Genomic DNA, 19,377 nt, shown 5'->3' with positions numbered 1-19,377 from the left:
AGAATTAATGCAATATTTCCCCGCCAAACACCTCCTTATCTCACAACGTCCACAATCCCACCCTCCGCAGAATAATTGAAGAGATTGATGATCCGGTTCTCAGAGGAGGAAAAGGAAAAGCAAAAGCAAAAGCAAAAGCAAAAGCAAAAAAGAATACTGAAAAAAAATCTAAAAAAGGAGAGAAAATGGTTGTGACGACGACAGCGACGGCGAATGACGTTGCGTATGGAGATGGAAGCGAGACGAGGACGTGCGTGGTGCTCGGGGGTCGAGGCTTCTTAGGGAGATCGCTCGTCACTAGGTTGCTGCGACTCGGAGGCTGGATCGTCCGTGTCGCCGATTCATCTTCTCACTCGCTGCAAGTCGATCCTTCCTCCGCTTCCGATTCTATCCTCTTCGCTGCGCTTTCTTCCGGTCAAGCCTCTTTTTGCCATGTTGACGTTCGCGATACATCTCAAATCATCAAAGGTAAAATTAAATTCTTCTTATATTAATATTAGGATAGATAAAAGTATAAATTTACGATCAATATACCTATAAATACCTCTTTGTATACCAGCATTTCGGATATATGCATTTTGGTTACCGGAGAAATGCCAGAGAATAAAAGCTTCATCAATTGGCTTTTTATTTATATCTTCAAATTTAGGATGAATTTAAGTTAGTTTAGCTGATAATCGACTTTGGCCAAGCATTTTTATTTGAATTTTGATAAGGTTTTGTTGATTGTTGCCTTTTGGTTTCTATAGTGGAACATCAAATTCATAGTTATTAAAAATGAACAAATGACTAAAAACTAATGACAAAGATTCTTATAACATAATTAATCCAAGCTAATATGTTTTATCATCGAAACAAAATCATATTCTTTATAATATTCAAAAATGCGTTTTGATTTGGAATTTCAATACTTTTTGGATTTTCCTTTTGAAATGAAAAGAATCTTGCAAAAGCAATAACTAATGATCTGTTTAGTTGGTTCTTTTGCTTCTTGTTAATTGTCCCTTGTTTTCAGTTAATTTTTAATTTTACTTTTATTGAGAAAATAAAATAGTTTCAAATTTTCCTTTGTTAATTGAAATGGAGACTTTTTTGGTCACTTTCTTTCTATATAAATAAAAAATTGAAAATTTTAAAATGATTTCTTTTTCTCAAAGGTTAATATTCCAGATGGTTTTAGTTTTAGATGGAAAGAAAGTAATATTAAGGTCTCTGACAGGGATATTTGGTTTCTGAGAAACCATGGTAAAATTTGAGAATTGAAATGTGAAAATCTAGAGTTATTCAATCTTTCTGTTTATTTTTTCTTACTTCACAATGTAACCAAAACAACTGATGATTTGTAGAATGTACCGGTTTCAGTTTGGTTGCTAGAAAATCAGATAACTGAAAATGATATCCGAATTCTCTCTGTTAAGAAGCTGAACTGTTTATTGAGACAGGGAGGAAATAAATTGAATTATATGTTACATTTTTATTCTCATTCCAAGCTTTAAAATTTCCCGCAACATTAAAAATATGTTGAGAAATTGACTGTGTTTTCAATTTACCCTCTTGCAGTAACTGAAGGTGCAGATGTTGTATTTTACATGGAAAGGACTGATATAGACACACATGATTTCTATAATTGCTACATGATTATTGTTCAGGGTAATGGATTCCCCCCCCTCCCCCGCCCCCCCTTCTTCCAGCTGGTGTTTTTCCTCTCTTTTGATGTTGTTGGTGTTTTTCCTCTCTTTTGAAGTTGTTGATGTATGATTGTATACTATATTTTTAAAAGGGTACCCTTGGGTTGATAATATGTTCAGGTGCAAAAAATGTCATTAATTCTTGCCAAGAATGTAAAGTTAGACGACTCATATACAACAGTTCTGCAGACGTTGTTTTTGACGGTTCACAGGATATACTTATTGGGGATGAATCCTTCTCTTGCCCAGGGAAAGTATGTTTCGTGTTGCTGCATTCTGATGAAACATTTTGGATTTGAGTTATCTTTTTTTGTTTGCTAATTATCCTCTCTTTTGTTGATGCACCAAAACAGTTTCTGGATGTGCTGATTGATCTTAAGTTTCAAGCGGAAGGACTAATCAGGTTAGCTAACAATATTGATGGTCTTGTAACATGTGTACTTCGCCCTAGCAATGCCTTTGGACCTGGTGACACATGGTTTGTGCCTTTGCTAGTGAATCTAGCCAAGTCTGGTTTGGGAAAGGTTTGTGAACTGCCTCAATATCACTTTACTGATAACTTAGTTCTCCAGAAACTTCCTGATGCTATCTATCATATCATAACAGATGTATATTTCTACATTGATAATCAAAATAAATGCTGAAAGTGAAATGCGGCAACGTACCTTTAAGAACCTCTTCATTTTTAGCCCTACTGTCCCATCTTTGGATTTATCTCATGTGAGATCCTTGGTTGTTAAGCATACTGGATTTTTTATGCTTTTTGGTAATGTGCAGTCGACTTTCTGTTTAAATGTTCTGTTGTTTGTCTTTTATTATTTAGGAAAATTATTGCCTATTTTATCTTATCATGGAAAATGGAATACTTCTGTTTAATCCTTTTTAGAGTAACAGGGTTTCTCATTTCAGTTTATTACAGGAAGTGGAGAAAATATGTCTGACTTTACCTATGCGGAGAACGTTGCTCATGCTCATATCTGTGCAGCAGAAACTCTAGATTCTCGGATAGTCTCTGTGGCTGGAAAGGTACTCCTTAAGAGTGTTCTTAGTATGTAAAACTCTCTTGTACTGTATTTTATATTGAATTATGTATCAGGGAGGTGTTCTCAATATGTAGGCCTTTTTTATCACGAATCTCGAGCCTATGATGTTCTGGGAATTTGTGTCTCTGATACTTGAAGGCTTAGGGTATCAAAGGTAAAGTGTGCTGATTTTTGTATGTGTGGAAGTCATATATATCATACTGATTCGCAGTAGGCTGCTATGCTGTAGATATATCAATCTAAGATGGCATGTAATAGGATTTACTTGCCTTAATAAGACTGTGTTCAAATAGTGTAAATTTCAAGCAGTGACACAGCATAGCCACTGAACTCCTCTCTACATTTACCAAACTAAAAGAGGTAATGACGGGCCAGAGAAGAGAACAAAGAAACTGCAAATGCTGCGAACCCTTATTCTTTGTTTTGTTCTTTGAATTTCAAAATTAGCTGTTTATTGCCAATTCATCTGCAGATAATGCTACTTACAAGGATCTTAACATAGGAACGGTTTTTCTTGCTCGTTTGACAGTTGATTCCCAATGTTTATTATATTTTTTATCATCATGTTTACTGCCTTCTCTTAACTCTCATTTTCTTTTAGTTGACAATTTACGTGAATTTGCCTTTGTGCTTGATTGGCTGCTGAAGCAGTCACAAAAAAATCATGTTTTTCTTTTTAGTCTTTAAGAGGAAGAAGAAATTTGCCGGATTTTTAATATTTTCTCCCAACTATAGCTGTTAATTGCATTGCAGGCCATTCATAAAAATTCCCACTTGGATTGTTGCCTATGTTCTCTCACTTCTTCAACGTATACATGAGGAATCACACTTCAGAATTGATAAATATTCACCTCACTACATTGTTCAATTAGCTTCATGTACCACAACTTTTGACTGCTCAGAGGCTCAAAAGCATCTGGGATATTCACCCATTATCTACCTAGAAGTAAGTTTTTGCCGTCTTCCTTGCACGTAAATGCATTCCTTTCTACTATATGATATTCCCATTATCCATTCTTCTTTACTTGTTGTCTACATAGAAGTAAATTTCTGCAGTCTTTCTTTGTATGTAAATGCATTCCTTTCTGCTATATAAGTTTCCCATGAGCTGTCCTACTAGAAGTAAGTTTCCATTGTCTTTCTCTGTATTAAATGCATTTGTTTCTTCTCCATAATGTTCCCATTATATGTTCTTTATCGGTCATTTGCCTAGAAATAAAGGTTTCCTTGCCTTTATAATCTTTATAGAGTAGGAGTTCTCCTTGTGTCTACTTCTAAAGCATTGACCGGATTATAACTCATCAGTCGATGCGTACAGTCAATTAAACATTCTTGAGTTCTTGAGTTCAGTTTGCTTGTTTCCTGGCAAGTTGTAATGTAGACAGGTAACAATGACAGATGGACTGATGGACATCTAGATGGAAAGTTAAATACAGTGAGGTTAATTCTGCTTATTTATTTGAATGGAAATGATTGGATAACTGGGATTTGGTAGAATTTGGTATCCTTGATGCTTTTCCATATTTAAAAGTTGGAGGAAATTGAAGAATAGAAAATGGTTGTTGGTCCCAAGATTTTCTTGTGGAATCTAATAATTGCTTTTTCCTTCGTGTCTTTACCCTTTTCCTTCCGTAAGTATATAAGTTGAAAGACAATTACATTCTCTATTATGCTTTTTTCCCCATTCATTTGGCCCACACCTGTTGGCATGAACTTAGCATGATGTTTAAAAACGACATATATTGAAATAGAAATCTTTCTTAAAGTAGCCCTCGATACTTGTAAGATTATTGCCTAATAATAATTAAAATGAAAATGATTTCAAAGGGAAGTATTTTGAGGATCAAATTTCATGAGATGATTGTCAAAAGTTATATGCAATATACACAACTAATTACCAAGGTTAAACACAATATCATCTCTATCCAAACACTCTAACAACAATGAAATAAATGATTAGAACAAATTAAGAAGTCTAACTAGTGTTTCCTTACAATCAACTTCTAGGTGAAGCTTTGAGGTAGTGACTGGATAAATCCTCCACCCATGAACTTAACTGTGTAATTGTAGCTTCGCTAGACTACTGAATGCATTGATAACCTCAGATCATGGGCACCTAATTGCAACTCTCACTTGTAATTAGGCTCTCAACTAAGCTATTAGATTAGTCTCACATTGTAGACCTGATCTCCCTAGAGTAGTTAGGCTAAATCTTCTCGAATTCCTCACCTAATCGTAGCTTTCACTTGCAGACTACACAATTGTTACCTCTCTCGACACTAGCAAGGCAATTAACTAGTTCAGTCTCTTAAGGGCAGATCTCTTTTATGCCTTAATGAATTATGCTAAATCTATTGTCAATCAACTCAATAATAGTAAGATCAACTAGTTAATTAACATCAAGATCTAACAAAATCATCCGAGAAACATGATCAAACCATAGATCTCGGCATTGCCTGATCAAAATTAATCACAACCAACTCATCATTAGATCTAAAGTTGAAAATTAAATCATTCATGCATAAAACAAGTGGGAAATCAAAATAAAAGTTTAGAAAATTCTCATTGATCAAGTGAGGAAATCCAAATTCAACTTTGACTTTTCAATCTCCTTATTTAATTCAATAATCTATTTCCATCTTCAATTGATTACAAAAGAAAAAAAAAATCTAATCTAAGAAATTACAAAGAAAATGACCCAAGTACAATGAATCTAAGAGAAGCTAAAGAAATTGATAGAGGAGATTTAGTTACTTATCTTTCCAAATATTAGATTTGAAAAACTAACTAAAAGTTAAAAGATTCTAATCTTTTTAGTTTGATCAACAAATCTAGTATTTATAGGTGAAAAATCGAAAACATGTGAAAGGACTAAAATGCCCTTACATTTAAACAAAAAGTTAGCAACATTCCTGCTTTAAGAAGTGGGGCCTTATCAGTGTTGTAATGTCAAGCATGGTTTTGTGTAAGGATTAGATGAGCATTCCAACTTTGTCTGTGGCATCCAAAGCAAGGCTTCCTCTTTAGTGTTTGAATGGCGGTCCTTAACGTTTGAACCCCACCCTTGTGTCACGTGGTTAGAACTTTAGTCTCGTGTTCTGTGCGACCTTAGGCGAGCCTTTCTTGCAAATACGCTCACCTAAGTCAACCTAACCACCAACAAAGTGAGGATTCATAAAGAATTCCTTCAATACACCAATTTGTATAGCAAAAACAACTTAGCTAAAAGAAAGCACAAAAAAATAAAAAGCCACAGAAAATAATGCACGAGAGAGTAAATGCTCTCAAAAAATTCTGTTACTCTTAAGAATTCAAGATACAATGGATGATTTACAAGTGAGGGGAGACTTTTTATTTATAGTTAAACTCCCCAAAACTGATGATCTAGATCAAGTTAAATTGACGGACGAGAGTAGCATATCCTTTAAATCTAGAGATTTATAAGATTACATAATCAATTTACATAATCAAATCAAATTTTATAAGATATGATTCCTTTTAATCTTTTAAGATTAGTTCCCATATTTACCAAGGTAGCTTATCTTTCCAAATCTGCATCATTGGGCCACTTAGGCTTCAATCTGAAAAGCTTCTCCAACGGCTCTTTAAATCGGGCCAGTTCTCGTGCGCTAAATGATCCTCATCTAATTGATAGACCTCCATGGGATGCATTTGGTACGATGGTCACGGGCTTCGCACTTTGGCCCGTGACACTTGCATATTAGTTATAGCCTTCAAGTGTGTGAGGATGGCTTCTCAATGCCAGGTGTGGCATCCTTGTAACACTTTTATACCCGGTCGATCTCCGAGTCAAGTTCTAGGAATGTCACATTTGGTGCTAGAGTAACCCTCGCCAAAAACTATTAAATTGAATCCTTTTTTATATCATATTTTAATATTTTTAGCGTATTATTATCATATTACAATTATACTGAACAAGACCAAATAAAATTTTCAAACATTTTTGCATTTAAAACGGTATTCTAAAGTGAAATAAGAGTCATTATGAACAATAGGGCAAACAGTCGTGTCCCCAGGCCGTGTGGATCTTGGGAACCGTATGGTTTAAAAAACATTTGCTTCTAGTATTTACATGGGCCTGTTGTTGGCCCGTATCTGTCAATCTGCCATATGGTTGTTCTGTGTGGATTTCGGGAACCATGCCTATGTTTGAAAATTAAGGGTTAATTTGCCAAATTAGTCCACCAATTTTACCTAGTTTAACCCCTGTTCAGTTCTCAAATTTTAAGCCAATTTAATTCACATATAAATCATAATTATACATTTTCAATCCCAATTACTTATAATCTAGCATGTTGGTTATAAACTAGTAAACTTACCGTAATATTTAAACAAGTATCAAGCATTATGCTTAAGTCCCTTAAGCCATTCACTAATATAAAACAGGGGAGAAATTTTAATCTTTTCTTTTGGATCGTTGATGTGATGAGATGTTTCTGCTCTCCAACTTCTTTGCCTTTATTCTTCACCTACGCGTATAAAACACGCGTTAAGTTATTGCTAGCTTAGTAAGTATAACTAGAGATTTAGTTAACATTTCTATTTATCATAAAACTTAATTACTTATTATTTTACACAAAATCATTTAAGGACCTGTTTTTATTAATAACTTGTAATTCTCCACTTCATTGTCACTTCTTTTCATCTGTTGCTATTATTTATCGAATTTACAGTTAAACCCCTTTCAACATATTTAAATCTTTTACCTTTTAGCAGAGGCCCAATAGACTAAATCGAATGCATAGGATTTATGGAACATAACTGGGCACCGCCAAAGTGGGTAAATAGAGAGCGCGTTAATATTCCATTAATGGCATGCCATTTATTTCCCACTAGTTCTTATCTCATTTGCTTGAGCAAATATACTAGAATCCATTACACATTTCATAACATAACTCAATACTTTTCATGTATTTCAATTTAGTCCTTGTACAATTCATATAACATTACTTTTACTTTCAACAATACATGTAACGTACTTCATCCTTTAATAATATTTCCATAATTCACTACAATTCTCTTATCATACTTTTTACATGTCACTTTTACACGTATTGCAATTTAGTCTTTTACTTTCTCATAATTCATCAAATACATTCTCAACATTACCATATCATTCTACACATCAATCCTATACATATGTCACTTTATATACTCATTTATTTATAATAATTGTAATTCTATCAACTTTTGCCTTTTTTTTTTTTTACACTTTAGTACTTTTACTTCTAATCTTTTCTTACTTTTCTTTTATTTCCTTTATTACATATTACTTAGTAAATAGAACCAATTCATTATTACCTTATACTTAATCATATACATATATTTATTCTTTATTTATAACATGCAATCTTATAATTAATCATCAAATTAAAGCTTATATTCATCCAACTTAATTTAGTAATTTTACCACATATCTAAAAGAAATAAAACTCTAGTTATACTTACAATTCAAAGCTTGAAATCAAACTTTCTTCTTCTCCTTCCTTTAGCCCTCATTTGCTTTAGTCCTTCATTTGTTTCTCACTTTTATTGACTTTTCTTCATTTTCCATACCAAAACATACAATATTTATACATTAAAATCATACTCACATGTCATAATCTATGTTATTCAATTAAAACAAACATGTATTTCATGAAAAGTTTATCATACTTACCTCAATCACATTTATTCAATACTTCCCTACTTTCTCTCTCTTCCAAGGCAACTAAGGTTGGGCTTCTCATATAATTTTAAATGTCCACTACAATTCTCTATTGGTTTCACTCACTAATCTTGAAAGAAATTTAGAACTTAACTTAATTGACTTAGAAATGGTGAAAATGACTTAATTGAAAGAAAATCAAAAGTTGGGGTTGGAAGCTTGGAGGGTAACATGAGTGGCCTTTAAAGATGAAGAGGTTTTTCTTTCAATCTTTCTCCATTTCTCTAGTTTTTTCTTTAAAAATATCTATCAAATACCTATGAAATCAATTATTTACATTTTGACCCTCCAATCATTATTTAACATAATTTAGTTCATAATCATTACACTCTCCATATTTATCTAATTTACTTAATTACCATTTTGCCCTTTAATTTTTTCTACCATTCATGAGTCATGTTTCCTTTTGGTATATTTTCACATGTAGTTCGCCCTCCTTTTCCCTCAATTCACTTTAATCATTTTAACTTTCAATTTTCTTATTTTGGCCCCTTTTACTTTCACCCTCTTACAATTTAGGCAATACCTCGAATTTATTTCTCCTAATACACAAACTTTCCCAAGCACTTTCGGCATTTATTTTCACCCTCTATCAACATTGATAATTTCCTAATGATGACTTAAATTTTCACTGATTTACCATTTATTTACTACCATACCTAGCTCATGATATTTTGGGGATGTTACAATCCCAGTGCTACCGTTATAGCTTGGGCCATTTTTTCCTTTGAATGCTGAATGTCTTGATTCTTTTCACCTAACATATCAAGTTTGGATCAAATCATTTATTTATATACAATTCGTAAAATGATTTGTACATGGTTTGATGCTAGATAATGATTTAGAGAACTGATAATGCAACAAAATACTTTGATAATTATTTGGAGAACTATGAGATAATTCATCAAACTAGTTGTTTAGTCGAAGGGAACAAACATGTTTTGGAAGTTGTTAAATCACTAATGTTCACTATAAATCTTCCAAAACCTTATTAAGGGGGGGAGGGGGGGTGCAATCCTAGTAGTTGCCCATCTCATCAACATAATGTCTCTAAAAAATCTCAGTTCAGAAGTCCTTTAGAAGTTTTACAAGGAAAGAATGATTATACATTTCCTCCAAAGGTCTTTGGTATGTTTGCTTTTTTTGTAATCAAAATGCTAGGAAGTTAGATTATCGATCCCTTAGATGTGTGTTTATTGGGTATTTTCTAACTCAAGTGTGCAAGTTAAAGAGGCCTTATATGGGTTCAAACAATCTCCCAAATTTTGATTTGTAGATCCAATAGAGCCATAATCTCTCTCGGGTACCAATAGTAATGCTAATCATACCCATTTTATAAAATATCACAAGGTTAAGGTCACACTTATAATAGATGTTGATTACATAATCTCGACTAGAGATGGTAAAGAAGAAATGACTCAATTGACAAAGCTATTGGTGTAAGAATTTGGAATCAAGAATCTCAGGGACCTGCAATATTTACTAGAAATTGAAGTTGCCCGATTAGGGATGTAGACAGGCATAGTCACCCATTATGAGCATCATTAAGCTACAAGTAAGGATTGAAGTGTTTATGAATAAAGAGAGAGATCAAAGACTAGTTGGCAGATTGATCATTCATATACTAGTGTCACGGGGCTAGACCTTTCGTCTCGCAAACCGTGCGACCTTAGGCGATCCGTTCGTCCAAACTCGCCTAAGTCAGCCTTTACGCCCTAAAGTGAGGATTCCTTAGAACTCCTCCAAGGCACCAATTTGTATAGCGGAAGCGATTGTGCCAAAAGAAGCTAAGCCAAAGAACAACAGAAAGAGCGCTCACAAAGTGTTTGAGTAAATGCTTTCAATTCTTATTCACAAAGAATAATGAAACAATTCAGGAGTGAGTACAAATGAGGGGGAGGCTCTCTATTTATAGTTGAGCTCCCCCAAAACCGACGGTCAAGATACAATTACATCGACGGATGAGATTTAACCATATCCCTTAATTTTAGGAATTTACAAGATAAGCCTTATCAAATCTAATCTAATCTTTACAAGATATGATTCCCTCTATCTTCTAAGATTAGTTACCATATTAGCTTAAGTTGCCATCTCTTCGCTATCGGGCCAACCAGGCTTCAATCTGACAGGGTTGTCCAATATCTCTTTGAATCGGGCCAGTTCTTGTGGGCCAAATGATCCCCACCTGAGCAACAGACCTCCATTGGATGCATTTGGTGCACTGGTCACGGGCTTTGAACTGCGGCCCGTGACATTCTCCCCCACCCATTCTCGCAACGTCCTCGTTGCGACTTCCGAATGGCACTGACTTGATTCGCCTCGGTCTCGTCTCGACGCCTTAGCCTTTCCCTTCCTTCGGGACTTTTGCCTCGGCTTCCGTCGCTTCTTAACTCGAACCGTCCTACTCGTTTGTACATCTCGATGACAAGAAGCTATGTCGCTATCTTGCCCACATTCTAACTTTGCTCGAACAGAATCCTCTTGATTCGCCACACTTGGCCTCGCTTCGCCCACAGTCTCTCGGCCTCTTTGCTCAAGAATTTCGAACGGGCCCCTACGTTCTCGCCAAGTCAACAAGTTAGAATGCAAAACACTATCACAGTGTTCGGAATGTACCTTCGCATTTACTCTGGTCAAATGTCCCTCATGCATCACTTCCTTTCCCTTGAAGTCTGATGCACCACCCATCTCTCCCATAGGTGGAAGCCTTGTCGATGACTCGGCCAACTCTGACGCTTCACTCAACTTGAGCCTCATTGGTCCCAGCTTCACTGTTTTCATCGCAACTTTTTCCACTAAGTTCGATGACAAACTCACCTCTTCCTTGGGTGGAAGCCCCTCCGACGACTCACCAAGCTCAGACGTTGCCTTTCTTTTGACTCCGGCTTGCTTTGGACAATTTCGCAATTCATGCGGACCACGACACAAGAAGCACTTAACTCGCTTCTTTTCGCTCCTCTTTGCCCTCTTGGCTTCGGCTTTTCCCTTGCTCGAACCAAGCTTCTTGGGCTCCTTGTCTGCCCCATCGTTCACAAGAAGCACTCCACTGGCTTCTTCTCGCTTTTGGCCTCCTTGGCTTCGACACCCCTTACGCTCGAACCAAGTACCAAGACCTTATTCGCCGGCTTCTCCTTAAGCGCGGATTTCTTCGGACATTTCTTTAACATGTGTGGACCGTCGCAAAGAAAGCATTTTAGCTTGTCCCTTTTCCTCTTGGGTTTCTTCTTCCTAACTCGTGGTTTCCCATTACCACCATTGTCGCCGTTGCCATTGCCATCAACAATATCTTCCTTGTGATCCATTTCACATACGCCCCTTTCCTCGGACTTGGAAGACCCAAGCTTGTTTTTCCCTAAACCAAGCTTCACCACGGACTCAACTACCGTCATGGCTTCCGACAGCTTTTGGACACCTCTTTGTTCCACCTCCTGTCTGACCCACGGCTTCAATCCCTTTTGAAAAGCAAGCAATGCTTCTTCATCGGTCACATCTGAAACTTGGAGCATGAGTTACTTGAACTCTCGAACATACTCCCCCACTGTGCCCTGTTGCGTTATTCCTTGCAACTTTGCCCGAGCTTCTTCTTCGGCAAACTCTGGGTAAAACTGTCCCTTCAACTCGCATTGGAACTCTTGCCACGTCCCAATCTCACCTTGCCTTTTATCTGTGGTCCTACCTCGCCACCATAAAAGCGCAATGTCAGTGAGAAACATTGAAGCAGTATTTACCTTAACCGCATTCTCCATGATGCCTTTGGCACAGAAGTAGTTTTCCATCCTCCACAAGAAATTTTCCACATCACATGCAGACCTTGTCCCTGCAAACTCTTTCGGCTTCGGGACATCCTCGTTATTGAGTGCTGCATTTGCCACTCTTTTCCCCACGGCTGCTTGACACAAGGTCAGTTCTCCCTCGAGCTCCTCTATTCTTGTGCTCAAAGCCCTTGTCGTGGCCATTGTTTCCTCCTTCAAAGCCATCATCATGGCCTCGAGAGCATCGTTCTGTCCAAATGACTTATCCTCGTGTGAATTAAACAACTCGTTTACCTTATCCATGGTGGAACCAAGAGACATTTTTACATAGTCTCTGGACTGCTCCTTCCAGTTTGCTATGCGATCCTCGACCCCATCGAGTGCCTCCTTTACATCCTCCATGGATCCCTCGAATTTTCCCACACGTTCCTCTACTGCCGATAATGTCTCCCTCAAAGACTTCCTCGCCCACCTTTGTTCGAGCTCTTCTTTTGACATCCCAACGGTGCCTTTGAACCAACAACTCGAATATTACTTGGTTCAAATCTTGGCTCTGATACCACTTGTCACGGGGCTAGACCTTTCGTCTCGCAAACCGTGCGGCCTTAGGCGATCCGTTCGTCCAAACTCGCCTAAGTCAGCCTTTACGCCCAAAAGTGAGGATTCTTTAGAACTCCTCCAAGGCACCAATTTGTATAGCGGAAGCGATTGTGCCAAAAGAAGCTAAGCCAAAGAACAACAGAAAGAGCGCTCACAAAGTGTTTGAGTAAATGCTCTCAATTCTTATTCACAAAGAATAATGAAACAATTCAGGAGTGAGTACAAATGAGGGGAGGCTCTCTATTTATAGTTGAGCTCCCCAAAACCGACGGTCAAGATACAATTACATCGACGGATGAGATTTAACCATATCCCTTAATTTTAGGGATTTACAAGATAAGCCTTATCAAATCAAATCTAATCTTTACAAGATATGATTCCCTCTATCTTCTAAGATTAGTTACCATATTAGCCTAAGTTGTCATCTCTTCGCTATCGGGCCAACCAGACTTCAATTTGACAGGCTTGTCCAATATCTCTTTGAATCGGGCCAGTTCTTGTGGGCCAAATGATCTCCATCTGAGCAACAGACCTCCATTGGATGCATTTGGTGCGCTGGTCACGGGCTTTGAACTGCGGCCCGTGACACTAGGCTAGGCATACCCCGTTTATGCATGATCCTTGGGAATCTCACATACAAGTTGTGCTTTTGGCATTTTACAATATCTAAAATCTTCTCTTAGAAAGGTCTTTTTTCCAACAAAGTTCACCTTTGGATAAAAATTTTTGCATATGTGAATTGCATTGGATCTTTGGATAATAAAAGATTTATCTTTGGATATTGAATGCTTGTGGGAGGAAACCCAATCACTTGGAGAAGAAAAAGAACAAAGTGTGGTTGCTCGATGAAGTGCTGAGGCAAAGTACAAAGCTATGGCTCAAGGTGTTTGTGAGTTTTTGTGGTAGTAGAAAATAATGAAGAAAAATTATCCTTACATTGTGATAACAAGGCTTCCATCAGTATAGCCATAAACCCTATACAATATGATCAAACAAAGTACATAGAGATTCATCAACACTTCATCAAAGAAAAGTTGATGATTGATGTATGGAACTTAAGTCAAGTGGCTTCTAACAAATATTTAGTTGACATTTTCACCAAAGGACTTAGCAACAAAATCTATCATAATTTGGTATGCAAGTTATACATGTGTGATATCTATGCATCAACTTGAGGGGGAGTGTTGGCTAAATTAATATTTGATAGCCAATTTTCATATTCGATATATCGTACAGATTTGAAAGAATATGTGGGCAAAATCTTAGCATAACCCTTAGCTTCATTTTAGGGATATATTTTTTCCTAATATAGGCATATATAGTGTGTGTAACTTGAGTGTAATTGTTCCTCATAAAATATATGAGAATCTGTTTTTCTCTCAATTTCTTCTTAATTTCAAAATTCTCTTAGAAATACTCTGATTTCTACATTTTCACATTGATGTAACTAAATTTATAGATCCTCTTCCCGAAATCAAGCTTTGTGTACCGCAGCAGAGCACCAAACCCCATTGACAGTTCCAATCGATTGCCCGTTCTATAATGGTTATTGCTGCTCATACACCCATTAACCTCTCTTTCGTGATTTTGGGTTGAAACCAGCAGGATCTGACAATTGTAGCATCAGTCATTGCAACTTATTTTCCAATTTGGACTCAATTTCTATGATGCTTGCTGCCATTTGTGACTTGGCTTTTACCACTCTTGCTTCATTAATTTTGTGTTGTAACAAAGCCCTTTATTCTTCTTTTGTGTTCGAATCTCCTATGGTCTCTGGCTTTAATGTAAGTTGTTAAGGATCAAGTAACTGGTTGACTTACGAGTAAGTCCTCTTCGATTGAGGGAGCCTTTCCATTGTTGCAATTTCTACCACTAGAAGAAACTATGATTAATGTAACCTGTCGAAGGGAGCTCCTAACCTAGACTCGTTACACAGGATTTATTCTTTAGAATAGGAAGCTAAAATTAAGGACTTTTAATGCAATAAGATGCTTGTTAAAATAAATTATTCTAATTAGGAATATTACTAAGTAAACTTATTTGTCTTCTTTCCTTTTTTAATGCCTTTGACTTCTTGTCTTGCCCATAGAGGCAATTGTAACACACCGTACTCCCACTTGCACACCATTTATCACTCTCGCTACCAGCTAACCAAGGCCACTGCCTCAAGATTCCTATATAAACCCCTAACATTCGGCACCCAAGGATCTCTATTCCACCCCCATTCTTGACCCCATCAATCTCAACACCCCTGCCTAAACAGAAGCCAAGAGAAAATTAATGTTGGATTTAAGCACCAGCTGATTGAATTCTGCACATAGAAATGTTTGATTTGAAGACAGCTTTTGTTCTCATTTCTCAATTACTTAAATCGTGTGAAAATGGTTTTCCAAAATCAAGTAACGAGAATGCAAGTTTTTTATCTGAAAGTTTGACATCATTTTGTTTCTTGTTGCTGATAATACAGGATGGTATCAAGTCAACCATTGAATCATTCTCTCGTTTAGCTAAAGACTCATCTTTTATGAGAGACAACAATTTTAGAGAACAATCAAAAGCAGTGAAGCTGCTAGGCAGTGGGATAGGTATTCCATTATATGATTCTTTTTATTCAGAATTTCATGATGGTGTTGCATAGGCATTTTTTTTAAGGTTTATGTTTGGCCAAAGAACTAGCATCGTAATGAGCTTGAATTACTTGGATTCAGTTGCAGATGTCTTGCTGTGGCGGGAAATAAAGAGAACACTTTTATGCTTTCTTATCTTGGCTTTGTTATTTTACTGGTTCTTTCTGTGTGGAAGAACTTTTACTTCATCAGTAGCCAAGCTTCTGCTGCTAGTTACAGTCACTCTTTACGGATATGGAAATTTATCATCAAAGATGTGAGTATTAGTAGTTATCACATGCTGCTTTATGGTAATTTCATTCAGTCTTTCCGCAGCATCTTCATTATTACACATTGATTCTATTTCCAGTGTAAAGCAACAGCTCAATTCTCATTTCCCCTTTGCTTTTCCTTCTCTTTTCCAGTTTTCATGTTTTCTTTTTCCAACTGATGCTAGTACCTATCTTCCATCCTGTTCCTTTTTTTTTTCTTTTGCTTTTACTCCATTTCGGCCAGGGATGACATTGGAGAGAAGGGAGTGGGGATTGCCTCCATCACCCTATTCTTGTATGAATGTTGAAAACATCCATGGAAATAGAAATGGATGTCAATTACATCCATAATCACTCCACCGCCCCTCAATGCACTTTTTCTATTAATGATTTTTAGTCCATTTCACAGATTTTAGGAGTAACATAGTAATTTTAAAAGGTGAAGGTGGAGTGGAGCAACAATTTACCAAAACCACTCCGCTTCACCACCCATCTTCACTTTCTCAGGGAAAAAAACCCCTCCGATTCACAGCAGAATGATGTAAAATCCATGAGGCAAATCTTTTTTTTCCTGAGAAAGTGGAGATGGGTGGTGAAAACCCCTCCCATTAGTGAAGCGGGGATGTGTTTGAAAACGATGGTTTGTTGTTTTTCCTTGAGCCATTATAGTTAAAGAGATTCTGTGAAGTACTTATCGTGTTTGCCTTGGTTCACTTTTACCATTTCTCTCAACATGACTGAATCATGCTTTCTTTCCATACGGCGAAACTAGCTTATTAGTTCCCACAACTTTTCCCCCCAATCACAATGGAGATTGTGGTTTAATTGTTTACAAGGTAGAGAGCAGATGAAATCTTTTTTCTCTCTAAAGTATTAACATTTCCATTATTAACTTGTAAACTCTGAAAGTTTCATTTTACCTTCAGTAACCTGCTGACTTTTGTAATTTTTTTATGAAATTTCTTTCTTCAAGCGAACATGCATATATCTTGGCTCAATTATGATTTTTGTCTTTGCAACAGACATGCTTTTGCCGTTAAAAGGATATCGTCGTCTTGTTTTGAAATCACTGAATCAACTGTGAAAAATTCACTCAGATCTGTATCATATATATGGAATAGAGGAATTCGTCACATCAAATTGTTGGGAAAGGGGGAAGACTGGAGCAAGTTTTTCAAGGTTCGTATTTTATCGATGACTTGTCATTATTATTGTTCTTTCTTTCTTTCTTTCTAGTTTCATCCATGTCCAAGCTTCCGTGTCAAAACTACTAAAAGAAAACATGATTTTTTTTCCTCTCTGGAATCCCACCTTGAAACCTGGATTTATCTCTCCATTAACTCATGCCGACCAGATGTTCAATATATTTTTGGACATGAGTATTGGAATATGACTTTCTAAATAAATAGCATAACTTAGAAAAAAATGATCATACCCATGCGGGACACATACTTGTATACAACACTCTCATACATGAGTCTAAGCAACATAGTTCTTTCTATGCTTGAGTGCGAGTAATATAGTTTAATTCAATGCTTCTTAACCTAAGCTCTAGCCTTAAGATCCTAATTTTGCTGAACATAAATCCGCAAGAAGAAAGGTCTTGCAAAATGAGTGCCCTGAGGAACTGTTATGGTTTCCAATAAAAAATAGGAGAATCTTTTACTTAATGCATTGGAAATCATACTGCTTGAGTGTTGGAGTCGGTGAAAATAATATGCAGCTAGGATGTATACATACACATTAAAGATATGCGGTAGGTTCCTTGCAGAAATTAGAAGTGTCTCACCATGTTACTTAAGCTATGTGTGAGTGTTGGACTCAGGTATGTGTTAAGAGACGGGTATATTAAATTGTTTTAAAAATTCTTCTACATATTTGGAAGGTCCTAGAGTCATATCCCTATACCCATGTCTGGATACGCGTTGAACAGAGATACTTTAAGAAAAATAAGGAGTCAAAACAACAGGTGTCTCATGAGATACAAGATTGATTTCCCTGTTAAAAACACCAACAAGGAAATAATTCTAGACTTAACAAAGCCAACTGAGCTTTCTTGAACCATACTTTTTCCTCTAGTTTGCTTTAAAAGTTTGGTTTTGGTTGGGCCTTTAACAGAGGGGTTAGATTCTTTTATCATCCTAGCATACATAAACTTCGCCCAAAACTCAATGTGGATTTGTTTCGAAAAGGCAAATTATGCACGTCCAAAACTTTTTTGATTGATTATAACCAAGCCAGTCAATGTCCATATGATGCACAACTATGAGCATAATATTAAGTTCTGTGGCTTTACATATGCAAGCTTTTCTTCCATATTCATTGAACTTTGAGAAATGCATTTAACTTATTCAGGTTGCGGTTTTTCTTTATTTCACCAAGTGGGTTCTATCTTATTCCTTGGCTGTGTTTGTTGGCATTGGTGAGTAACAATTTACTTTTTCCACTAAATGAGTAGATCTTTCGGTTTATCCTGGTATTCATTTTGGAAATAATCCATATTGCAGCTATGGTTTTCGCCTTCACTGCATTCTTTGTCTATGAACAATATGAACCAGTGATTGATGGATTAGGGGAGGTCCTGTTCTATGGTATCATGGAATCAAAAGAATTGCTAAGGAGGAACCTACGGACTCTGATTGCTTCATTTCTTTAAAACTGAAATAGTTTGCATCAACAAGATGCTGTGGATCAAGTTCTTGATGCATTTTAGTTTCCTTTACTGATGGGACTATCGTGGTTAGACTTGCTTCAAACTTTACAAAAATGTTTTCCTGTCAAAGCTCCGGATGCTTTTCTATTGAGCATTTTGGCAGTGATGGTGGTGTTGGCGTGGATCAGACCAGAGTCATTGGCACTCTGAACCCCATTTTTAAGAAAAAGAAGGCTGCCAAAGCATTTGAAAGCTTGCCATGCCCTGCAACGGTGAAGGTAAACTATTTGTATAGGAAGGAAATTTAAATTTGTAGCTGGAAGAAAAAAAATCATATGGGTCAAAGTCAATATTTATCAAAACAAATTCCCATCACTTATTTATATATATATAAAATGATCTACCACTTGTTGCATAGAATTATAATGCTTAATCCAGTTTAAGTCTAAGTGGTACTGTAAATTGAGTTACCTTTGTTCTTTTCTTTTTTCTTTTTGTAATTAATTTGATTTCAAACCCAGATTAAGTCTAATTGGTACTGTAATTCGAGTTGCCCTTCTTTCTTTCTTTTTTAATTAATTTGATTTCAAACAAGATATGTTATTACAAATATAATTTAAATTACGATAAAACTTGTTTTTAAGTCCTAAATGCATTAAAGATGGGCAATAAAGATTTAATTTAATATTTCAAGTCAAAGGATATTTATTCAACAGATATACAAGAAGCCTAATTATACAATAAAAATATTCGTCTGATTTATCTTTTATATTACTTTTTTAACTACCGCTAGACGAATTTTTAAAAATATAATCATTACTATTTTTTATTTAGGTGTGCCACTTAGAAAATTGTCATTCTATTAAAATTTTAAATTTTATTAAAACAACAAATTTTTTATGAAAACAAAATCTGGATTAAGATGTCTGATTACACGTGGAAGGAATTAACAACTCCACAATGCTGATTATTAAAATGGTATCAAATAATCTGTTATTTGAAATTTTGATTAAAATGAGTTTAATTTTAATGTTT

General features: G+C 36.1%; 1 protein-coding gene across 1 annotated transcript; it reads left to right on the top strand.

The window, feature by feature from the left end:
* The first annotated feature begins 22 nt into the window (after positions 1–22).
* LOC105766177 (3beta-hydroxysteroid-dehydrogenase/decarboxylase) lies at positions 23–18,901 on the top strand. The gene is made up of 12 exons (XM_012585525.2): positions 23–468; positions 1,561–1,650; positions 1,809–1,942; positions 2,042–2,212; positions 2,598–2,714; positions 2,806–2,885; positions 3,485–3,677; positions 15,279–15,396; positions 15,520–15,694; positions 16,712–16,868; positions 18,045–18,111; positions 18,197–18,901. Exons 1-12 carry the CDS (start codon positions 186–188, stop codon positions 18,343–18,345), a joined length of 1,734 nt encoding a protein of 577 aa, XP_012440979.1. The 5' UTR covers positions 23–185; the 3' UTR covers positions 18,346–18,901.
* The last annotated feature ends 476 nt before the right edge of the window (positions 18,902–19,377 follow it).

This window comes from Gossypium raimondii, chromosome 5 (genome assembly GCF_025698545.1).
Source record: "Gossypium raimondii isolate GPD5lz chromosome 5, ASM2569854v1, whole genome shotgun sequence".
Lineage (NCBI taxonomy): Eukaryota > Viridiplantae > Streptophyta > Magnoliopsida > Malvales > Malvaceae > Gossypium > Gossypium raimondii.
Note: the sequence above shows the minus strand (reverse complement) of the source record. Positions and strands in the feature narration are given on the sequence as shown.